The 25,706-nt window shown below is 38.5% G+C and overlaps 2 protein-coding genes across 2 annotated transcripts; both read right to left on the bottom strand.

Annotated features, from left to right (window-relative positions):
- Window positions 1-272: 272 nt before the first annotated feature.
- Window positions 273-1,398, bottom strand: LOC100672382 (putative olfactory receptor 5AK3). Its single transcript, XM_010600886.3, has one exon. It carries the CDS (start codon window positions 1,396-1,398, stop codon window positions 457-459), a length of 942 nt encoding a protein of 313 aa, XP_010599188.2. The 3' UTR covers window positions 273-456.
- A 21,553-nt stretch (window positions 1,399-22,951) lies between these two features.
- On the bottom strand, window positions 22,952-24,031 carry LOC100672672 (putative olfactory receptor 5AK3). Its single transcript, XM_010600887.2, has one exon. It carries the CDS (start codon window positions 23,876-23,878, stop codon window positions 22,952-22,954), a length of 927 nt encoding a protein of 308 aa, XP_010599189.1. The 5' UTR covers window positions 23,879-24,031.
- Between the last annotated feature and the right edge of the window lie 1,675 nt (window positions 24,032-25,706).

Here is a 25,706-nt window from a genome sequence, read left to right as displayed (position 1 = left end):
GCAATGAGTTTATTTTATAATCAGTTTTGTGTAGTACTTTGAAGAATGTATGGAGAGTCTTACTGTAGACAATTTAGGGAACTGGTTTATATACATGGAAAATTATGGCCTCTGTTTTTAATATTTATTATATGCAAATAAATGTTATACTTGTCTTTAAGAACATATTTGAAATACACTTCAAACAATTGAATGCCTTGTAAACTTTATACATGCTTCTTAATAGGAATAATCTTGATAAAATCCTCCTTCATGGGTAGTGTGAAATACATTTCTCAAATTAGTCCCAGGTGATGTTCTGGGACTATATTTCCCAGATTTTATATTTCTCACATTCTGAGATGTTACCTATTATATGAGATAGCACTAATTTAAGATGTGAGCATGCTTCTAATTTCAGAAATATTAAAAAATTTTAAAGCATCTATGCTGCTTATTTTGTTGGGATAATTTTAATCACTTGTGTCCAGTCCAGAACTTCTTTACCATCACTTTTAGAGCTTCTTTTACCTCCTTATTTCTCAAGCTATAGATCAGGGGGTTCAATGTGGGGATGACAATGCCATAAAAGGTGGAAATCACTTTCATATTTTCCTCTGAATTATTGGAGTGAGGCTGTAAGTACATGTAAGAGAGAGTTCCATAGAAAATAGTGACGGCTGTCAGGTGGGAGACACATGTGGAGAAGGCTTTTTTTCTGCCAGCTGTAGAAGACATCTTTAGGATGGCACCCAAGATATATATGTAGGAAAAGATGACTACCAACACAGTGGACATCAAGTTAAATCCCACAAAGACAGCAAGTAGCAAGATGTTGATTTTAATACTGGAGCAAGAAAGGGAGAGAATTGGGAGAACATCACAGAAAAAGTGATTGATGATATTGGACTTGCAGAAGGACAGTGAAAATGTAAAACCTGTGTGTATGGAGGCATTTATTGAGCCTACTACATATGAACCTGCTACCAATTGGATGCAGACTCTTCGAGGCATGACTATGGGATAGTGAAGTGGGTTACAGATGGCTACATACCGGTCCACTGCCATGGTAGCCAGGAGGTAACAGTCAGTAGTCGCAAATGTTGCATAAATCAATGCTTGTACTACACATCCCACAAATGATATTGACTTGTTTTCAATTATGAAGTTCTGTAGCATCTTGGGAGTAATGGCAGAGGTATAACAGATATCAACAAAAGCCAAATGTTGTAGGAAAAAGTACATGGGTGTTTGAAGTCTGGAATCTGCCTTGATGAGTAGGATCATTCCAATATTACCCACCATGGAGGTCACATAGATCACTAGAAAAACAATGAAGAGGACATACCGAAACTTGTGTTGGCCACCAAATCCAAGAAGAAAAAATTCAGTCACTTCAGTGCCGTTTCCTTGTGTCATGGCTATCAAAAGTCTAGGAAGAATCAAGAGGACCAGGAAAAGAAGGGAAATCTTTGTGATGCTTTGAAATTAAAAGGCTCTTGTGTTTCAGGTCACCTTTTGACTTGGATTTTCATGACAAACACTCACAACAGTGTTTATTAATTCTCAAATATTCTTTTCTATATTCTTGCTAAAGCACTACCAGGTAGACAGTAATACTTGAACAATGAATTCATTTTCACAATGAAGAAGATTGCCATAGAAGATGAATTCTAATATGTGCATTTCTAAGAAACATATATTTACACACTTTTCCACTGTATCAAACAAGTATCCATATTTGCATAAAGCAATATTCAAATATGATTATGTACCTTTTCAACAACCTATAGTGTTTCTCAGGTATTTATAATTTTAGTCATAGTCCACGCTCTTGAAAAATAAAAATGAAATAATTTTTTTAAGTTCAGAGTAATAAATGGAATTTTATAATCAATCAATCTAAATAAAGGCAAAAAAAGTTGATAATCAAGAATAATAGAAAAACAAAACAAATAGAAATCACATGAGATGGGATAAATAAATCCATATCTTTCAGTAAGGAAAATAAATGTAAGTGGACTAAACTCACTATCAAAATTCAGAGATTGCCAAATTGGATTTAAAAAAAAGACATTTGATATAATAGAAAAAATGTAAACAAAAGGAACGACTAATGATTAAACAAATTAAGGTATATAGAAGAGCAGAACACTGTGGGGCCGTGAAAATGGATTCACTAGAGCTACATTTTTCAGCCCAAATCTTAAAATCATCATGTTGAGGAAAAGAGCTTATTGGGTCTTCAATGATATTGATGATTGTTCATATGGTGTGCAGTTATGGTAGGCATTCATTGAAAAGAGCCCTGGTAGCCCAATTATTAAGCCCTTAGATGCTAACCAAAAAGTTTGAATCCACCTGAGTGTCCAGGGGAGAGGCGATCTGGTGATCTGTTCCCCTAAAGATTACAGCCTAGGAAGCCCTACAGAGAATTTGTACTCTGTCGTAGAGGGCCACTGTGAGTCAGAATCCACTCAACAGCACACAGCAAGTGTTCATTGTATATTCTATATACCTTTGTGTAACTGTTAGATATCTCTTAAATTGCCTTTAAAGGACAGTTTACAGAGATACTATCACTCAGCAAGTCGAATTGCTGCCATGTATAACTCTAGCACGGAAACAAATTTGTTGTTTGATTTCAAAATGCTAGACTCATATATATTCCTCAGGATATAGAGCTGCAGCACTTCAATAAGTAAAAGGAGCCAATGAGACTTATTTCTTCCTAAGGCTGAGGAGGGAGTTAGTCCACTGAAGTAGTTCCTAAAATGTTTTTATCAGCAACAATCAAACAAATTTGTATACTCCAAGAAGTCCAGGTTGAAGGACTAACATTAATTTGTGTCTACGAGCTCATGTGCCTTGGACAATAAAAATGTGCCAAAATTCAACAAAGCTCCAGACAATAAGGCAGATTTATTAAGTCAAAACCATACATGTTTTACAAGACATTAGAGAATAAAGGATCACCATTCTTAGGGTTAAAAAAAAGTCAATTCAGTTGAAAACAACATTATCTGTTTTGAAATTTATGTGCAGATTCTTAGGGCCCATAATGGTAGGTTATATCCACAGTACTCAAGACTTTTAGGTTGATTGTGCTAAAAAGTCAGAGTTAATAGTGTCCAAAGGGAGATGCAACCTGATGTTGGTTCTGGGAAAGAGCTTATCAGGTTAGGGTATATAGAAACCTTTCCAGATGTAAGTGGCTGCACTTTTGGTTTTAGGAATACCGTTGGGATTGTGTGAGCTGGAGTTCAGCACTGCCAGGAAAGCAATTCCAATCAGAGAAAACAACTTGAGCAAAAGCACAACTAAGGGTGAGAGGCAAAAGAGACTCACATTTATATACCTTTGAGCCTGTGTTGCTCTCATTGGCAGCAGTTTTTACATTAAAACACAACTGACTTTTCCTGTACCCCTTGTGAAAGAGAAACCTTGAAGCCTCTTTGACCAAAGTAGAATGGCTGAACTAACCACCATCCCCGCTATATTCAGCAAAATTAAACTGAGACTTTTAACAAAGTACACTATGAGTCTTTCCTCTGGTCAGTAACCATGGTTAATTAGGGAGATGATTTCTCTGTGGTCAAGCTGGAAGAATGTCAATATACTCTTTCTCAAGGTCTATCAAAACATTTTCTGCCAGATCGCCTCAAGAAATCTTTCTTATAAGAAAATGTTCAACATCCTATTTTGGTGAGTGGCCAAAGTGGGGTCTTAAAAGCTTGTAAGTAGCCGTCTAAGATATGCCACTGATCCCACTCCATCTGGAGCAAGGGAGAATGAAGAAAACCAAAGACACAAGGGAACGATTAGTCCAAAGGATTAATGAACCTCAACTACCACAGCCTCCACCAGACTGAGTCCAGCACAACTAGATGGTACCCAGCTCTACTACCATCAACTGCTCTGACAGGGATCACAATAGAGGGTCCCAGACAGAGCTGGAGGAAAATGTAGAGCAAAATTCAAACTCACAAAAAAAGACCAGATTACTAGTCTGACAGAGTCTGGAGGAACCCTGAGAGTGTGGACCCTATACATCCCTTTAACTCAGTACTTAAGTCACTCCTGAGGTTCACCCTTCAGCCATAGGTTAGACAGGCCCACAAAACAAACAATAATACACATAGCTCAACCATGTATATGAGATTAAATGGGTACGCCAGCCCAGGGGAAAAGATGAGAAGGCAGGAGGGGATAGAAAACCTGGACAAATGGAATTGGGGAACCCAAGGTCGAGAAGGGGAGAATGTTGACACGTCGCAAGGTTGGCAACGAATGTCACAAAACAATATGTGTATTAATTGTTTAAAGAGGAACTAATTTGTTCTGTAAACCTTCATTTAAAGCACAATAAAAAAAGAAAGAAAGAACTCAAATGACATATTGCATTGGGCAAATCTGCTGTAAAAAAAGAAGAAGAAGAAATATTTCTTCCGTGAGAAAGATGCAGAAACAATGCCTCAGGGAAAAGGCCTTGGCACCACTCTTATCTGAGTCTCCCTGGCAACTGCTTACAAGAAGTTTCATCTGAGCAAGCTGTTCTAAAAGAGGAGTGTCCTGTAACCCCCAACCTTTCCACTGCATAAAAAACAACCCTGCATACCCTTGCAATATCCCGCTGTAGCCAGTCTAAGGGGAACACATATGTACTCCAAACCAATCTCCTCCTAGCACCCTCCCTTCCAGAAAGCCTACCTTATGTTGATCTAAGTTTGTAACTTCCAATCAAATGATGTAACTTAGGTTCTTTGTTCTAACTCATTAAATATACATCCACTCCTCCTCCATCTTGTACCTATTTGGTTTCACTCTGGTGGACCTGGGGCTCCCCACTCAAATGCATAATAAATCCTCTATATTTTAAATGATTTAAAATCTGGAGAATCTTCTCTGTGACAGCCTCTCAGGGATATTCTTAACGAAAATAAACTTTGGGTCTAGGCCTGATTTCTCTCTTTCCCAAAGTGTTAACTGGTAACTAAGGCAAATTATTTCACTCAGAAGACTTTTACTGAACATGGACAATATTCAAGGCATTGTTTTAGGTGCTGAATACCGGAAGTACTCCCCACTCACCCCTGCAGCAGATTCTGCTACTCTGTTTCCACTTCTAATTTTCAGAAGGTGAAGTGCTACAAGGAGGCAAAGATGAAACATCTGGTGTGTTTCTCTGATATCTAGACTTGGATTTTTCTTCCACACACTATCGAATGTGTGTCTGCTTAGGAAAAAATACAAAAGCTGCTTCTCTTAAATAGTATTTCTGTTAAAATATCCTTTTCTATACCTCCTACAGATTGATGGTTCCCAAGGTGATATTTTTGCACTTACTACAAACGAAGGTTTACTTCTTGAGGGCTATGGGATTAGGAGTTGATCTCATGGGGATTTCAGACCTGAAGGCTGAGTTGAGTACCTAGAGTACCTCCCATATGAGGCCTTTTTTTTTTTTAATTCCAAGTTTCTGGATCTTAGGGACTCTGCATCTTGTTTATTTCTATGATCTTAGGGACCATCTGCCTAGTCTTGGATTCGGGAAACCTGGTATTGAATCCTGGATCTTCTCATTTCTCTAAATCTGAGTCACCCTGTCTATAACATTGGGCTAATGACACCAGACGTGGCTGTCTCAGTGGTGTTGAAAGAGCAAATGAGGGAATATGCATGTACATACCTGTAGAACTAGGAAGTGATTTGCCAGGAAACAATTACCATTGTCAGAAGGCTTCCCCAGATCTAGGTGCCCCTTTTTCACTGCCGCTGTTGTCATCATTGGGACGTACCTCAAGGACTCTCTGGGGTCTGACATGGTCAGGACTTGCAACGTGAGCTCTGTCCCCCAAATCAGTGAAGACATTCACATGCTTTTGCTAACTTGGTTAACTCTATACCTCACATTTTAAATCCAATGTTGGCCATTAGTAGAAAGAAGTCCAAAGGATTTACCCTGAGTTCCAGACCATCAGTTCAGAGAGATCACTATGGATCCTGCTTGAACCTAGCTGCCAAGTGGTTCTATGGGAATGAGATCCTTTCTCCCCCAGGCAGTAGATGCCCTGGGAGGGAGTTTTGGAAAACACCAATAAGTTGTAATAAATTCTTCTTTTATTATCTCCTCTTCTTGTATTTAGTGATGCCCTATTGAAGGATTGAATGGCTGTTTTGTTTTCTTCTGTCTTGTCTTGTTTCGTTTGTTTCTTCCTATGAGATAATATATGGTATAGGGGTTTAAAGCATGAACTCTTGGAGTCATTCTGCCTGGGTCCAAATCCTGGGTCCAAAACTGAGTGAACATGGGAAAGCTACAGAGCCTCATTGAGACTCCAGGTTTCATGGATTTAAAGATTGCGTATTTCGTTCGCTTATTTAGTCAGTATTTATTGATGTGTTCAATACATTTGACTTTGTTGCTTGCATATCTACCAAGTTCAGGGCATTATTCTATTTGCACTTTGATTGGCCAAATGTTGACTCTACTAGAAGGAGAATCCACACTGAACTTGCTGGTGGTGATCAGCACTGCTTGCCATGTACCACTCCCATCAGACTGGTGAATTAAATTGAGACATGATTAGGAGCCCTGGTGGCACAATGGTAAAGAGCTTGCCTACTAACCAAAAGGTTGGCAGCTCGAATCCAACAGGTGTTCCTTGGAAACCCTAAGGGGCAGTTCTACTCTGTCCTGTAGGTTCACTGTAAGACAGAATTGACTCGATGGCAAGTGGTTTGGTTTTGATTTTGGTATGATTAGCAATACAAGCTTGGCAGTGTTAAGTCTTAGAAAGTAGTGCCTCTTTACCCTCATCTATTCCATCTGGGGTGTTTCTGAGACACTGTCATGTTTACTCCCCACCAATCTACCTCTTCTTTTACTATGATGGTGAGAAATCATTACCTTTTGCCTGCTACCACCAAAATCTTTGGCAGCAATCTGATGAAATTTTTCTTAACTACATTAGTCAGTTACTACGTAACAAATCATGTCACTATTACAGAACAGTCCATCAAATGCGTGACTTTCCTGGATGGGGATGATGGAGGCATTCACTGCCATAAGTGCCCAACATTCCTCTGAGTAGAAGGACAGCCTTGCTCATACCCTCTTTGGTATCATAATTAACTTATGCCATTTGATACTCTGTCCACTTGTCCTCTCTCTGTGTGTGTCTCTCACTAGCACACACACACCTGACCTCAAAAGCAGAGCAAAGCAAAACATCAATAATAACAAAAAAGAAACAAGGCAAAGAAAAAGAGCTTGTGAAAAGAGGCCCCTGATAGGTTGCTTAAGCTGGTGGGTATATATTTATTCTATAAAAATGTATATTTAAGAACTTCAAGATATTAAGAATCTGAAGGAATAGATCTGTCCACCTATTTCTTGTGCTCTTTCATCCTACCCATCTCCAAGTAAAACGACAGAGACTTACATTAAATTTTGATTCTGTGCATTTATTTCCAATAATGCTATTGTGATGCTCTCTCATGCAGTTGGTACACCCAGAAAGCTTGGCTATTCCCGACAAGCTCTGGCTGCTGCTGCACTTTTCATCCCAGAAACAGCTGTGTTGGGCTGCAGTTTACTGCTTCGGACTCACGTGAGAGTGTCTGCCTAGGTTTCTGGTCTGTCCTTTAGGCTTTCATTTATCTATTTATTTATTCAACTATATTTATTGGGCAACTACAATGTGCTAGGAATGGGCTGGCTATTGGGAATAGAATGGTGAGTTATTTTCCTCACCTCAATACTTCTGTGTTGGTAGAGACAATCATCTGTCCTGGTGGCAGGATGAATCACACCATGGTTAGGGAGCCTACCAAAGAGGAACATTAACCATCAGCTAGAAAAAGGGATGTTACCACATTTCTGGTGTAACTAGGTGCCTCCCCAACAATCCTCAGGGAGTCTTCTCCTTTAATCCTATCATGCCTGGTAGGGCGTAGTCAGTGACTCCACAAACTAGTGCAGTATCAGAATCTCCTGGGAAGTTTTTTAAAGTTCTCCAATTTACATGTAATGAATACTCTAGGAATTTTTGTCAGAGATCTATTCTTTAAAAAAAAAAAACAGGTGATTTTCACGCAGCCAGTTCACTTTGGTATTTGTGTAACGTGGATACTGCTCATGTTATAGATTTCATTTGTTTGATCCCTACTAAATATCTATTGAAGTTAAGACTCAGTACTACCTGTAATGGATCTACAAACTTTTGATGCTGGGAGTGGGATTTGCATGTCTGCCTCAGGCTGTTGTGAAGCCTGTAAGCATTAGTGATTGAGATTATTGGACATCCTACTGACCATTTTCTTCCTGATTGTCATATTCAGGAATATTTCTGATGTCATCCAAGAGCAGTAAGTATCTGGATATTCGGCATGGTGGGTGTATGTGTCAAAGCTGAGTTCTACACCTGGCTCTCTGTGCTATCTTTGCTTCTTCTTGAAAGGCTGTGAAGCCCCACTCAGCTGTGGAACCACTCCACCGGCCCGCAATACCACACTGGTGGGATCCCAGAAGCTTTTTTTTTTTTTTCTTTTTTGCTTATTTTGTTCTGTTTTGTTTTTGTTGTTTGTTTGTTTTCTCTTTTCACAATTGGAAGCCCCTTCTAGCCGGGCTGCACTGCACTGCTTAAGAGCCACTCTCCCAATCTGTGCAGCTCCGTAGCTGGGATCCCTGGGGCGATTACTTTTTTCTTTCTTTCTTCATTCCTTCCTTTCTTTCTTTTTTCTTTTTCTCTCTTTTTCCTTTTCTGTCTTTTCATTTCTCAGTTCTCATCTGTCTATACTTACCTTCTTTTCCTGTCTCCTGAATACCTGGTGCTCTGTGACATCTATACCCCTCTACCAAGGCTATACTGCTAAGCCTGGGAGACTTGTCCAGTCTTTGAGGCTGCACTGCTGGGACCCCCGGGGACTTTTCTTTTCTTCTTTTTCTTTTCCAAACTTTTATCTAGATATTCTTTTTCTTTTTTTTCTCAATTTTGCTTTTCTCCATTTCTTGGTTTCTCATCTCTCCACTCCAACAGGAAGCTCCCTTAGCACTCCTTTTTTTTCCTTTGTTTGTTTTTGGCTCCTGTTTCTCTTTCCTCTTTCCCATATGCATTTTAGCTCCACGCATAACAACTTCCCCCCTCTATCCTGCCTACCTGCACCACGTGCTGAACATCACACCCTTGAGCAGCACAGGCATGGCCTACCAGAACCTGTGCAACACTTACCCTTGGCCAGCCCTGTCGGCCTTAGTAAGTGCCACAAACAACACATCCCAGCCCTTCCCCTTCAGCTGGACCTGCCCTGCTGCACCATAGCTGAGTGACTGGCCCTACCCATTGGACAGCAGGTGAAAAGTATCACTACTACAGACAAGCAAACAACAAAGAATGCACAGCCCACCTGCTCAGATGTAACCAAATCAAACAAAAAAAGGAGGAAACAAAAAAAATCTACAATCAAGAAATGAAGAAAACAACTAATGAATATCCCAAAGACAGGCAAACAATATAAAAACATATTAAAAAAAAAAAAAAAGACAGGATGGTTCCAGTAGGCATCCAAAATGAAACACCAGATGACTTTTCACTAGAAGAAAAGGCACTAGCACTACCTACCAGGGAATTCAAAGCTCTCATATTCAGAGCTATACAACAGTTGAAGCAAAAAGCATTAAAAAAGGAAAAAATAGACAAATTTGTGGAAAAAGAAGACAAATTCATGGAAAATACAGACAAAAAAAAAAGACGAAGAAGAAGAAATATTATACAGGATCAAAATGCCAAAATAAATTCACAACTAGAAATCATACAAAAAAAATTAGAAATCCAAAAGATAAACAAGATTTTAGAAATGAACACTGCCATAGAAGTGCTGAGGAGCAGATTTGAAATGATGGAAGACAGGATCAGTGAAACTGAAGACAAACACTTGGATACAACTCTGAGGAAAAATCAGAAAAAAAGAATGAAGAAAAATGAGGAAACCCTGTGAATTATGTGAGATACAATCCAAAGCAAAAATTTGCCAGTGATCAGAGTTCCAGAAGAGGGAGAGAAAACAGAAAAGAAGGAGAGGGTCATTGAAGAACTGCTGACAGAAAACTTTCCTAATATCATGAATGATGAAAAGCTGACCATCCAAGAAGCTCAACAAACCCCATACAGGATAGACCCCAAAAGAAAAACACCAAGGCATATCATAATCACACTTGCTAAAACCAAAGACAAAGAAAAATTCTGGTAGCAGCTCAAGAAAAAGGAAAAGTCACATACAGAAGAAAAACAATAAGACTAAATTCTGATTATATGACAGAAACCATGCAGGCAAGAAGGCAATGGGATGACATATATAAAACCTTGAAAGAAAAACATTGTCAAAAATGAATAATAAAACCTTCAAAATTTTCGTTAAAATATGATCGTGAAATTAGGACATTTCCAAATAAACAGAAATTAAGGGAATACGTAAAAACCAAACCAAAACTACAAGAATTATTAAAAGGAGTTCTTCCTTCTGAGAACAAACAACATCAGACCACAGCTTGAATCTAGGATACAAGATTGTACCAGCCAGATAGTAATGTAGGAAGTGAACTCTCAAGGACTATTCAAAACCAAAAGAATAGCAACAGGGAACCAGAGAGGTTAATCCATAAATGACAACAACATCAGAATAATAAAGGAGAGAATAAATGGTGTAGGTATAGAACTTTCTAACGGAGCGGAAGGCAAGGTGATATCAAGTAAAAATAGACCGGTTCAAACCTAAGAAGATAAGGATAAATTTCAAGATAACCACAAAGAAAGTTAACAAACCTACTCATTGAAATAAAGAAGAAAAACATAAAGTCTCAATAAAAACGAAATCTCCAAAAACAAAAGAAATCCACAAACAAAAGGAACTCAGCACAGGAGAGTAAGAGGAACAAGGAAAATGTTAACACCTCAAAAAAAAAAGCTCTACAAAATGACAGCAATAAACTTGCACCTATCAATAATTACACTGAATGTAAATGGCCTAAACGTACCCATAAAGAGACACAGAGTGACAGAATAGATTGAAAAAAAAAAAAAAAAAGGATCCATCAATATGCTGTCTACAAGAGATACCTTAGAAACAAAGATGTGAATTTATTAAAAATCAAAGGATGGAAAAAAATATATCAAGCAAATAACTAATCTCAGATAAAATAGACTTTAAAACAAAACCCACAACAAAAGACAAAGAAGGGGACTATATAATGATTAAAGGGATGAACCAGCATGAAGACTTAACCATAATAAATATCTACTCACCCCATGACATGGCTCCAAAATAAAAAAAAAATACATAAAACAAATTATAACAGCACCAAAAAGAGGAACTGACAGTTCCACAATAATAGTAGGAGACGTCAACACACCACTCTTGGTAAAAGACAGAATATCTAGAAAGAAATTCAGCAAAGGTACAGAAGAGCTAAAGAGCACAATTAGACAACTTGACCTCGTAAACATATATAGAACACTCCACCCAACAGCTGCAAAGTACCATTCTTTTCCAATGCACATGGAACGTTCTCCAGAATAGACCACATCGTAGGCCACAGAGCAACCCTCAACAAAATCCAAAACATTGAGATAATACAAAGTATCTTCTCTGACCATAGTACTATCAAAGTAGAAACTAACGACAGAAAGAATAAGGAAAAAAAAATCAATTACATGGAAACTGAAAACCACTGGGTAATAGAAGAAATCAGAGATGGAATCAAAAAATTCCTAGAATCAAATGAAAACACATCATACCAAAACCTTTGGGGTACAGCAAAGGTAGTCCTCAGAGCTCAATTTATAGCAACAGATGCACACATCAGAAAAGAAGAAAGGCAAAATCAAAACATTAACTGCACAACTAAAACAAATAGAAAGAGAACAGCAAAGGAAGCCCACAGCCACCAGAAGAAAGGAAATAATAAAGATCAGAGCAGAAATAAATGAAACAGAGAATAGAGAAACAATAGAATCCAAAGCAAAAGTTGGCTCTTTTGAAAGGATCAACAAAACACTGGCCAAACTGACAAAAGATAAACAAGAGAGGACACAAATGACCCAAATAAGAAATGAAATGGAAGACATTACAACGGATCCAACTAAAATAAAAAAGATCATGAAAGAGTATTAAGAAAAAGTATATCCCAAAATATTTGTAAACATAGAGGAAATGGACAAATTTCTAGAAACATACTACCTGCCCAAACTAACACAAAATGATGTTGAAAATCTGAACAGACCCATAGCAAGAGAAGAGATCGATAAGGTAATAAAAAATAAAAACTCCCAATCAAAAAAGCCCTGGCCCAGGTGGTTTTACTGGAGAATTCAACCAAACATTCAGTGAAGAGCTTATACCAGTACTACGCAAACTATTTCAGAACATAGAAAAGGAAGTGATACTTCCGGGTTCATTTATGAAACCAGCATAACCCTAATACCAAAACCAGGCAAAGACACCACCGAAAAAGAAAATTACAGATCAATATCTCTCACGAATACAGATGCAAAAATTCTCAACAAAATTCTAGCCAATAGAATTCAGCAGGGTATCAAAAAAATAATGCACCATGACCAAGTAGGATTCATACCAGCTATGCAAGGTTGGTTCAACGTTAGAAAATCAATCACCATAATCCACCACATAAATAGAAAGAAAAGAATCACATGATCATCTCAACTGACGCAGAAAAGGCATTTGACAAAGTCCAGCAATCATCCCTGATAAAAACTCTCAATAAAATAGGTATAGAAGGAAAATTTCTCAATATAATAAAGGACATATATGCAAAACCAACAGCTAACATCATTCTTAATGGAGAGAGGCTGAAAACATTCCCCTTGAGAACAGGAACAAGACAAGGATGCCCTTTACCACCACTTCTATTTAACATTGTGTTGGCAGTCCTAGCTAGAGCAGTAAGGCAAGAAACAGAAATAAAGGGCATCCAAATTGGTAATAAAGAAGCTAAACTCTCCCTATATGTGGATGGTATGATACTATTCATAGAAAACCCAAAAGACTCCAAGAGAAAACTACTGGACCTAATAGAAAGATTCAGCAGAGTTGCAGGATACAAGAAAAACATACAAAAATCAGTTGGATTCCTATACACCAATAAAGAGGATGATGAAAAGGAAATCAGAAAAACACCACCATTCATAACAGCCCCTAAAAAAATAAAATACTTGAGAATAAATCTAACCAGGGATGTAAAAGACCTATACAAAGAAAGCTACAAAACACTACTGCAGAACACCAAAAGAGATCCACATAAATGGAAAAACATACCATGCTCACAGAGGGGTAGACTCAACAGTGTGAAAATGACAATTCTACCCAAAGTGATTTTCAAATACAATGCAATCCTGATCCAAATACCAACAACATCCTTTAAAGAGATGGAAAAACTTATCATTAACTTTATATGGAAAGGGAAGAACCCCTGGATAAGTAAAGCACCATTGAAGAAGAATAAAGTAGGAGGATGCGCACTACCTGACCTTAGAACTTACTGTACAGCTACTGTAGCCAAAACAGCCTGGTACTGGTACAACGACAGATACATTGACCAACGGAAAGGAATTGAGAATCCAGATGTAAATCCATCCACCTATGGTCACTTATCTTCCACAAGAGCCCAAATTCCATCAAATGGGGAAAAGTCAGTCTTTTTAACAAATGGTGCTGGCACAACAGGATGTCCATCTGCAAAAAAATGAAAAAGGACCCATACCTCACACCATGTACAAAAACTAACTCAAAATGGAAAAAAGACCTAAATATAAAGCCAAAAACCATGAAGTTCGTAGAAGAAAAAATAGGATCAATGCTAGAGGCCCTAATACATGGCATTAACAGAATACAAACCACAAACAACAACACACAAGCTCCCAAGGATAAGCTAGATAACTGGAACCTTCTAAAAATTAAACACTTATGCTCATTAAAAGTCTTTACCAAAAGAATAAAAAGAGAACCTACAAAGTGGGGGAAAAATTTGTCTATTACAAACCAGACAAAGGTCTAATCTCTAAAATCTACAAGAAAATCCAACACCTGTACAACAAAAAGAAATAATCCAGTTAAAAATGGGCAAAAGAAATAAACAGACACTTCACCAAAGGTGACATTCAAGTGGCCAACAGGCACATAAGGAAATGTTCATGATCTCTAGCCATTAAAAAAAAAAAAGAAATGCAAATCAAAACCACAATGAGATACCATCTCACCCCAGCATTACTGGCACAAATCAATAAAACAGGAAACAACAAATGTTGGAGAGGCTGTGGGGAGATCGGAATTCTCGTGCATTGCTGGTGGGAATGCAAAACTATACACCATTTTGGAAAACGATATGGTGCTTCCTTAGAAAGCTGAAAGTAGAAATACAGTATGATCCAGCAATCCCACTCTAGGAATATATCCTAGAGAAATAAGAGTAGTCACGTAATAGACATATGCAGACCCATGCTTATTGCAGCATTGTTCACAGTAGCAAAAAGATGGAAACAACCTAGATGTCCATGCAACAGATGAATGGATAAACAAACTGTGGTACATACACACAATGGAGTATTACACAACAATAAAGAACAATGATGAATCTGCGAAGCATCTCATAACATAGATGGATCTGAAGGGCATTATGCTAAGTGAAATAAGTCAATCACAAAAGACAAAATATTATATGAGACCACTACTGTAAAAATTCATGAAAAGGTTTACATACAAAAAGAAATAATCTTTGATGGTTATGAGGGAGGCAAGGGGTGGGAATGGAAAAAAACATAACAGTCAATAGATAAGTGGAAACTTTGGTGAAGGGTAAGACAGTACACAATATTGGGGAAGCCCGCACAACCTGTACAAGGCAAGGTCATGGTAGCTCCATCTGGGCTGATGGCTGTGGGGACTGTGGTCTCGGGGAACATCTAGCTCAATTGGCATAACATAGTATGTAAAGAATATGTTCTACATTCTACATTGGTGAGCAGATTCTGGGGTCTTAAAAGCCTGTGAGCGGCCATCTAAGATGCGCCACTGGTCTCATCCCTTTGGGAGCAAGAAAGAATAAAGAAAACTAAAGATACAAGGGAGAGATTAGTCCAAAGGACTTATGGACCCATCTACCACAGCCTCCACCAGACAGAGTCCAGTAAAACTAGATGGTGCCCAGCAACCACCACTGACTGCTCCGACAAGGATCACAATTGATGGTCCCAGACAGAGCTGGAGAAAAATGTAGAACAAAATTCTAACTCAAAAAGAAAGACCAGACTTGCTGGCCTGACAGAGTGGAGAAACCCTGAGAGTATGGCCCCCAGACACCCTTTCAGCTCAGTAATGAGGTCATTCTGGAGGTTCACCCTTCAGCTAAAGATTGAACAGGCCCATAGAACCAAACAAGACTAAAGGGGCACACAAGCCCTGGGGCAGGGACTGGAAGGTACGAGGGAACATGGAAGCTGGTAATAGGGAATGCAAGGTTGAGAAGGGAGAGTGTTGACATGTCGTGGGGTTGTTAACCAATGTCTTAGAACAATGTGTATACTAACTGTTTGATGAGAAACTAGTTTGTTCTGTAAATCTTCATCTAAAGCACCATAAAAAAAAAAAATTTTTTTTTTTTTTAAGTTGAGTTCTGGGGAAAGAAGCCATACCAAATATTTCAAGCAGAGAGAGCTTTTATAAAGGGAATTTGATGCTGATAAAATCTTTTGAGGGGATGGAAGAAAGGACTTCAGGAATGCATCAAAGAAGCTGGGATTCATAGGTCAGGAAGCTGCTTGCTACTCCTGCCGTTGCTGCCACCACCACAATTACCTCTCACACTCTGAGACTGATGACTAGGCATGGAATTTCAAGTCTAACCATGGCCACCACATCTAACCACTTATGTCTCTTTTTCCTGGCTTGCCAGTAAAAAGAGGTTCTTGGCTCACTTCTACTTCCCAAATCTCCCAGGAATATACCTGATTTGCATTCGGAATTCTAGGTGCAAAGGCATCTGGAAAATGTAGTTTCGAGCTTTCTAAACTCCAGTTAGAAGGGCTGAATGGAATTTAAAAGAGACAATCCATGAAATCTACCAGAAAAGACCACAGAATGATTTCAGTGCTTCCTGATTTTCAGGAGGGTTTCCTACTCACGGTGGAGCTTTGAGATGTGATTCATGGGTATTTGCTCAGTCTTCAACCTGCCTTGGCTCCAGCTGCCTTTCTATTGGTTATCTCAGGTACCTGGTTGCTATATTTAGGCTGTGAATGAGTCCAGTATCTCAGTTTGCTATTTTCTTCAGGAAAACAGAATCTTTTACTTTGGGGGATGCAGGGAAGGATGAGGAACTCAGATGCTTCACCAGTCTCTTACTGAAGACAGTGTCTAATGCAATTACCAGTCTCCAGTACCTCCATACTGCTGCGGTGTGCTGTCGAGTCAGTTTTTGACTCATAGCAACACCATGTGACAGAGTAGAACTTCCTTATAGGGTTTTCTATGTTGTAATCTATGAGAGCAGATCACCAAGTCTTTTGCCGAAGAGTCACTGAGTAGGTTTGAACCACCAACATTTTAGTTGACAGCTGAGCACTTAACCATTGCACCACTTTGCTGCTATACTAACCCACAAAAAAACCCACTAGCCCCTCAGTAAATGTTTGTAATTGCAAATAAATATAAAAATGAATGAATGAAGTATTCATTCAGCCAAGCTTTGTCTATATTTTCTTTCCTCCCTCTGTACTCAGCACAGGCTGGGCCCAAACAGCCTAAAAGTGTTGTTGTTGTTGCCACAGAGTTGATTCCAACTCATAGCAACCCCATGTACAACAAAACGAAACACCGACCACTCCTGCACCATTCCCACAACCGTTGTTATGCTTAAGGCCATTGTTAACAGCCGCTGTGTCAATCCATCTCATCGAGGGTCTCGTTCTTTTTTGCTGATCCTCTGCTTTATCAAGCGTGATGTCCTTCTCCAGGGACTGATCCTTCCTGACAACATGTCCAAAGTATGTGAGATTTAGTCTCGCCATCCTTGTTTCTAAGGAGCATTCTTGTTGTGCTTCTTCCATGACAGATTTGTTAGTTCTTTTGGCAGTACATGGTATATTCGATATTCTTCAAAACCACAACGCAAGGCTTCAATTTTTCTTCTGTCTTCCTTATTCATCGTTCAGCTTTCACACGCATAGGAGGTGATTGAAAACGTCATGGCTTGGGTCAGGCGAACCTTAGTCTTCAACGTGACGTCTTTGCTTTTCAGCAATTTAAAGGTCTTTTAAAGAAGCGGTGTTTCACAGCAGATTTGCTCAATGCAATGTGTCTTTTGATTTCTTGACTGCAAATTCCGTGGGTGTTGATTGTGGATACAAGTAAAATGAAAGCCTGGACAACTTCAATCTTTTCTCCATTTATCAAGATGTTGCTTATCGGTCCAGTTGTGAGGATTTGGGTTTTCTTTATGTTGAGGTGTAATCCATACTAAAGGCTATGACCTTCCATCTTCATCAGTAAGTGCTTCAAGTCCTCTTCACTTTCAGCAAGCAATGTCATGTCATCTGCATAACACAGGTTGTCAATGAGTCATCCTCAAAATCTGATGCCCCGTTCTTCACAGAGCCTAGCTCCTCGGTTTATTTGCTCAGCATACAGATTGAATAGGTATGGTGAAAGGATGCAACCCTGACACACACCTTCCCTGATTTTAAACCACACAGCATCCCCTTGTTCTGTTTGAACAACTCCCTCGTGATCTATGTACTGGTTCCTCATGAGCACAATTAAGTCTTCTGGAACTCCCATTCTTCACATTATTCGTAATTCGTATTGATCCACACAGTAGGATGCCTTTGCATAATCAATAAAACGCGGGTGAACATCTTTCTGGTATTCTCTGCATTTAGCCAGGATCCATCTGACATCAGCAATGATATTCCTGGTTCCACGTCCTCTTCTGAATCAGGCTTGGATTTCTGGCAGTTCCCTGTCGATATACTGCTGCAGCTGCTTTTGAAGGATCTTCAGCAAAATTTTACTTGCATGTGATATTAATGATACTATTTGATTGTTTCCACATTTGTCGGGATCACCTTTTTTGGAAGTAGGCATAAATATAGATCTCTTCCTGTGGATTGGCCAGGTAGCTGTCTTCCAAATTTCTTGGGATGGACAAGTGAGTATTGCCAGCACCGCATTCATTTGATGAAACATCTCAGTTGGTATTCCATCAATTCCTGGAGGCTTCTTTTTCGGCAATGCCCTCGGTGCAGCTTGGACTTCTTCCTTCAGTACCATTGGTTCCTGATCATATGGTACCTCCTGTAATGGCTGAATGTTGACCATTCATTTTTGGTGTAATAACTCTCTGTATTCCTCCCATCTTCTTTTGATGCTTCGCGTGCCATTTAATATCTTCCCCCATAAAAAAAAAAAAAAGAGCCATCAAGTCGTTTCCGACTCACAGCGACCCTATGCAAATCCTTCAATATTGCAACTCAGGGTTTGAATTTTTTCTTCAGTTCTTTCGGCTTGAGAAATGCAGACTGTGTTCTTCCCTTTTGGTTTTCCATTTCCAGGTCTTTGCACAGGTCATTATAATGCTTTACCTTGTGGTGCTGCCCTTTGAAATCTTTTGTTCAACTCTTTTACTTCATCATTTTTTCCTTTTGCTTTAGCTACGTAATGTTCTATAGCAAGTTTCAGAGTCTCTTATGACTTTCATTTAGGTCTTTTCTTTCTCTCCTGTCTTGCTTTCTTCATGTATGAGGTCCTGGATGTCATTCCACAACTCCTCTTGTTTTCAGTAATTAGAGTTCAGTGAGTCCAATCTATTCTTCAGACGGTCTCTAAATTCAGGGGGGATGTACTCAAGGTAATACTTTGGCTCTCGTGGACTTGTTCTAATTTTCTTCAGTTTCAACATGAACTTGCATATGAGTAATTGATAGTCTGACCTGCAGTCAGCCTCTGGCCTTGTTCTGACTGATGACATTGAGCTTTTCCATCTGCTCTTTACACAGATGTAGTCAATTTGATTCCTGTGCATTCCATCTGGTGAGGTCCATGTATTTAGTTGCCTTTTATGTTGGTGAAAAAAGGCATTTGCAATGAAGAAGTCATTGGTTTTGCAAAACTCAGTCATGCAATTTCTTGCATTTTTTCTATCACGAAGGCCATATTTTCCAGCTACCGATCCTTACTCTTTGTTGCCTACTTTGGTGTTTCAATCACCAGTAATTATCAGTGCATCCTGATTTCATGCTTGATCAATTTCAGACTGCAGAAGATGGTAAAAATCTTCAGTTTCTTCATCTTTGGCCTTAGAGGTTGGTGTGTAAATTTGAATAGTAGTCGTACTAACTGGTCTTCCTTGTAGGCGTATGGATACTACTCTATCACTGACATCATTGTACTTCAGGATAGACATTGAAATGATCTTTTTGACGATGAATGCAATGCCCTTCCTCTTCAAGATGTCATTCCTGGCATAGTAGACCATATGATTGTCTGATTCAGAATGACCACTACCAGTCCATTTCAGCTCACTAATGCCTAGGATATTGATGTTTATGTGTTCCTTTTCATTTTTGATGACTTCCAATTTTCCTAGATTCATACTTAGTACATTCCACATTTCAATTATTCATGGATGGTTGCAGCTGTTTCTTCTCATTCTGAGTCATGCCATATCAGCAAATGAAGGTCCTAAAAGCTTGACTCCATCCACTTCATAAAGGTCAACTCTACTTTGAGGAATCAGCTCTTCCCCAGTCATCTTTTGAGTGCCTTCCAACCTGAGGGGCTCATCTTCCGGGACTATATCATACAATGTTCGACTGCTGTTCATAAGGTTTTCACTGGCTAAATCTTTTCAGAAGTAGACTTCCGGGCCCTTCTTCCTAGTCTGTCTTAGTCTGGAAGCTCAGCTGAAACCTGTCCACTGTGTGTGACCCTGCTGGTATTTTAATACTGGTGGCATGGCTTCCAGCATCATAGCAACACACAAGCCCCCACAGTATGACAAACTGACAGAGAAGTAAAAAAATGTAGTCAATGATTTATGAAACAATTTTAAATTATTCAATATCAAACCATTACTCTTTATATAAGTAGTAATGACAGTATATGCATTATACTTCTTCTCTTTTGAATAAATGATAACAATTGCTAATCAGCCTGAGACCAGGACCTAGCACAACTGTTTCCCCCTCACAGCAGCTCTCAGAGATTTGGTTGTTTATCCATTGGTCACAGAGCTCATACCTTCACCCCAGCATTGATTGTAGCAAAATTCTCATTTTGCTTCCCATTGCCATGTTGGCCACTTAGACTTTCCAACATATAGAAAGCTTCTTTTTTTTTTTTTTTTTTTTAATAATTTTTATTGTGCTTTAAGTGAAAGTTTACAAATCAAGCCAGTCTCTCACATAAAAACCTATATACACCTTGTACATACTCCCAATTACTCTCCCCCTAATGAAGCAGCCTACTCTCTCCCTCCACTCTCTTTTTTCGTGTCCATTTCACCAGCTTCTAACCCCCTCTACCCTCTCATCTCCCCTCCAGGCAGGAGATGCCAACATAGTCTCAAGTGTCTACCTGATCCAAGAAGCTCACTCCTCACCAGCATCCCTCTCCAACCCATTGTCCAGTCCAATCCATGTCTGAATAGTTGGCTTCAGGAATGGTTCCTGTCCTGGGCCAACAGAAGGTCTGGGGGCCATGACCACCGGGGTCCTTCCAGTCTGTCAGACCATTAAGTCTGGTCTTTTTATGAGAACTTGGGTCTGCATCCCACTGCTCTCCTGCTCCCTCAGGGGTTCTCTCTTGTGTTCCCTGTCAGGGCAGTCATCAGTTGTAGCTGGCCACCATCTAGTTCTTCTGGTCTCAAGCCGATGTAGTCTCTGGTTCATGTGGCCCTTTCTGTCTCTTGGGCTCATAATTACCTTGTGTCCTTGGTGTTCTTCATTCTCCTTTGATCCAGGTGGGTTGAGACCAATTGATGCATCTTAGATGGCTGCTTGCTAGTGTTTAAGACCCCAGACACCACTCTGCAAAGTGGGATGCAGAATGTTTTCTTAATAGTTTTTATTATGCCAATTGACTTAGATGTCCCCTGAAATCATGGTCCCCAAACCTCTGCCCCTGCTACACTGGGCTTTGAAGCATTCAGTTTATTCAGGAAACTTCTTTGCTTTTGGTTTAGTCCAATTATGCTGACCTCCCCTGTATTATGTGTTGCCTTTCCCTTCACCTAAAGTAGTTCTTATCTACTATCTAATTAGTGAATACTCCTCTCCCACCCTCCCTCCCTCCCTCCTCTGGTAACCACAAAAGAATGTTTTCTTCTCAGTTTAAACTATTTCTCAAGTTCTTATTATAGTCTTCTTATACAATATTTGTCCTTTTGCAACTAATTTCACTCAGCATAATGCCTTCCAGGTTCCTGTATGTTATGAAATGTTTCACAGATTCCTCACTGTTCTTTATTGATGCATAGTATTCCATTGTGTGAATATACCATAATTGATTTATCCATTCATCCATTGATGGGTACCTTGGTTGCTTCCATGTTTTTGCTATTGTAAACAGTGCTGCAATAAACATGGGTGTGCCTATATCTGTTTGTGTAAAGGCTCTTATTTCTCTAGGATATATTCTGAGGAGTGGGATTGCTGGATTATATGGTAGCTCCACTTCTAGCTAGAAAGCTTCTTCTTAACTGGATCTCCAATTTTCCCTTTCTACCTTTCAAGCCATGCTCTATCTGCTTAGCTGATGAGTCTTGAGTGGTGTTCCTTATTCCTGATCCATGAAGACACTTGGAATTTTCCTGGGAAGTTATAAAAGAAGTCTTTCTGGGAAGGTTAAGGTGCTCCTACATTGACTTCAATTTATTCTTTATCTCTTCTCTTAAAATTTATATGGGATATTGCATTTGAAAAACGTATATTCTTCTCTTGCTCAGTTCTCTGTGTAACTTAACATTGTATTTTCTGGCCAGTCATTAGAACAGCTGATGTTACTCTGATGTCAGACTTGTTCTTTTTTCCAGCCATCAAGGGCTTTCAGGAATTCATATAGGGATTTCCCTCATCTACTCTCAATCTGATTACCAAAGTTTTCCTGCCAATGTTTTCTCTTCCTAATTCAAAGGACTCTTGGCCTCCTTTGCCCTTCCCATGGAGTTTCTGTAGTTTAAAGCTACTTGTCTGAACTAAAATGATTGGTATGCCTTTTTATAAATGAATGGATACCTTTTAGGTTATTATATCCATCTACATTTTAGATTCTCTATCTCTATTGGAGAAAGAAATATAAAATGTTTTCAAGAGTTCCCTTTTCTCAGGCAATAAAGAATTGGATTCAGAACAAGCAGCATAACTGATAGCAAAAATAAATATTTCCAAATGCTAGAAAATGTCATCAAAATGAGAAAATTAGGGAAAAATGCAGAGCTTCAGTATGGTACTTCCTATACCAATGAGTTTATTTTATATTCAGTTTTGAGCAGTAATTTGAAGAATGTATGGAGGGTATTTCTGGAGACAGCGTAGGGATCTGGTTTATATAAGTGGACAATTATGAACTTTGTTTTTGAAATTGATGATATGCAAATAAATGTTTTACTAGTCTTTAAGCACATATTTGAAACACACTTCAAATACTTTATAAAGTTTATACATGCTTCTTAATATTATAAATAATCTTGATAAAATCTTTCTTCATTAGTAGTGGGAGATATATTTCTCAAACTATATTCCAGGAAAAATTAGTCCCAGGTGATGTACTTATATATTTCCCACATTCTAAGATCTTATCTATTGTATCAGGTGAGCATGCTTCCAATTTCAGAAACATTAAAAAAAAAATTAAAGTATCTATGCTGGTTACTTTCTTGTGATAAATTTTAATATTTAAGTCCAGTCTAGAACTTCTTTCCTATCACTTTTAGAGCTTCTTTTACCTCCTTATTTCTCAAGCTGTAGATCAGGGGGTTCAACATGGGGATAATAATGCTATAAAATGTGGAGACCACTTTCATTTTTTCCTCAGAATTATTAGAGTGAGGCTGTAAGTACATGTAGAAGAGGGTCCCATAGAAAATGGTGACTGCTGTCAGGTGGGAGGCACACGTGGAGAAGGCTTTTTTTCTCCCTGCAGTAGAAGACATCTTTAGGATGGCACCCAAGATATATATGTAGGAGAAAATGATGACCATGAGAGTGGACATCAGGTTAAACCCCACAAAGACAGCAAGTAGCAAGATGTTGATTTTGATACTGGAGCATGAAAGGGAAAGAATTGGGGGACCATCAAAGAAAAAATGATTGATGATATTGGACTTGCAGAAGGACAATGAAAATATAAAACCTGTGTGTATAGAGGCATTTATTGAGCCTACTACATATGAACCTACTACCAATTGGATGCAGACTCTTCGAGACATGACTATGGGATAGTGAAGTGGGTTACAGATGGCTACGTACCGGTCCACTGCCATGGTAACCAGGAGGTAACAGTCAGCAGTCACAAATGTTGCATAAATCAATGATTGTACTACACACCCCATGAATGGTATTGACTTTTTTTCAACTATGAAGTTTTGCAGCATCTTGGGAGTAATGGCAGAGGTATAACAGATATCAACAAAAGCCCAATGTTGTAGAAAAAAGTACATGGGTGTTTGAAGTCTGGAATCTGCCTTGATGAGTAGGATCATTCCAATATTACCCACTATGGAGGTTACATAGATCACCAGAAATACAATGAAGAGGACATGCCGAAAGTTCTCTTGGCCACCAAATCCAAGAAGAAAAAATTCAGTCACTTCTGTGTCATTTGCTTGTGTCATGGCTACCAAAAGTCTAGGAAGGGCCAAGAGAAGGACCAAGAAAAGAAGGAAAATCTTTGTAGTGTCTCGAAATAAAAAGGTTTGTATGTTTCAGGTCAACTTTTTGACTTGGATTTTCATGACGAACACTCACAACAGTGTTTATTGGTTTCCCTTTTTTTTTTTTTTTGTATTCTTAGTAAAACACCAGCATGTAAGCAGTGATAACTTAGACAATGAATTCTTTTTTAAAAATGAAGAGAATTGTCATAGGAACATGATTTTTAATACGTGTGGTTCTAAGAAACATAGATTGACATAGTTTTCCATTCTATTAAACAAGTATCCATATTTGTATAACCCACCGAGTGCTGTCGAGTCGATTCCTACTCATAGCAACCCTATAGGACAGGGTAGAACTGCCCATTACAGTTTCCAAGGAGCACCTGGTGGATTTGAACTGCCAACCTGTTGGTTAGCATCCATAGCACTTAACCACTACGCCACCAGGGTTTCCTATTTGTATAAAGCAACATTCAAATATGATTATATACCTTTTTAACAACCGATAGTATTTCTCAAGCATTTATCATTTTAGTCAAAGTCTAAGCTCTTGAAAAATAAAATTGAAATCCTTTTTTTTTTTAATTTTAGGGTAATAAATGGAATTTGTAATCAATCAATTCAAATGAAGGCAAAAATTCCATAATAGGGAATAAGAGAAAAAAAACAAAATAAATAGAAATCACATGATATGGCATAAATAAATCCATACCTTTTAGTAAGGAAAATAAATGTCAGTGGACTAAACTCATGGTTAAAATTCAGAAATTGTCAAGTTCGATCTTAAAAAAAATGAAGACATTTGATATAATAGGAAAAAGTTGGAAATGAATGACTAATGATTAAACAAATTATGGTACATAAAAGAGTAGAATATTGCATGGCAGTGAAAATGAATTTACTAGAGCTACATTTATCAACCCAAATCTTAAAATCATCATGTTCAGGAAAAGAGCTTATTGACTACTTATAGTACAACATAATATTGGCTATTCAATGATATCGATGATAGTTTATATGTAACGATTTGAAAGTTACTCAGTTCAAATCGACCAGATGCTCCTTGGAAACCCTATGAGGCAGTTCTACTCTGTCCTTTAGGGTCACTATGATTCAGAATCAAATCTAAGGCAACAGGTTTGGTTTTTTTGGTTTAGTGTTCATTGAAAGGATCCCTGGAGGCCCAATTGTTAAGCGTTCAACTGCTAACCCAAAAGTCTATGGTTTGAACCTACCAGCCACTCCTCAGTAGAAAAGACTTGGTGATCTGTTCCCCTAAAAATTACAGCCTAGGAAACCCTATAGGGCACCTCTACTCTGTCATATAGAGTCACTATGAGTCAAAATCAATTTGACGGCATACAACAAGTGTTAGTTGTATATTCTATACAACTTTTTGTAACTGTAAGATAGTTCTTGAATGTATATTAATCTCTTAAATTACTTTTCAAGCACAGTTTAGAGACATACTATGTCTCAGCAACTCAAAACACTGCCAGATTTAACTCTAGCACTGAAACAAATTGGTTGTTTGATTTTGAAATGCTAAACTGGTATTCATCCCCCTGGGTACAGATATCAACAAAAGCCAAATGTCGTAGGAAAAAGTACATGGGTGTTTGAAGTCTGGCATCTGTCTTAATGAGTAGGATCATTCCAATATTACCCACCATGGAGGTCACATAGATCACAAGAAATACAATAGAGAGGACATATTGAAACTTGTGTTGGCTACCAAATCTGAGAAGAAAGAATTCAGTCATTTCTGTGTCCTTTCCTTGTATCA

This window comes from Loxodonta africana, chromosome 7 (genome assembly GCF_030014295.1).
Source record: "Loxodonta africana isolate mLoxAfr1 chromosome 7, mLoxAfr1.hap2, whole genome shotgun sequence".
Classification (NCBI taxonomy): domain Eukaryota; kingdom Metazoa; phylum Chordata; class Mammalia; order Proboscidea; family Elephantidae; genus Loxodonta; species Loxodonta africana.
This window is presented reverse-complemented; position numbering and strand designations above follow the sequence as displayed.

Bases quoted from the DNA above. Each gene is read 5' to 3' on its own strand.
- LOC100672382 (XM_010600886.3), bottom strand. From the start codon at position 1,398: ATGACACAAGGAAACGGCACTGAAGTGACTGAATTTTTTCTTCTTGGA.
- LOC100672672 (XM_010600887.2), bottom strand. From the start codon at position 23,878: ATGACACAAGCAAATGACACAGAAGTGACTGAATTTTTTCTTCTTGGA.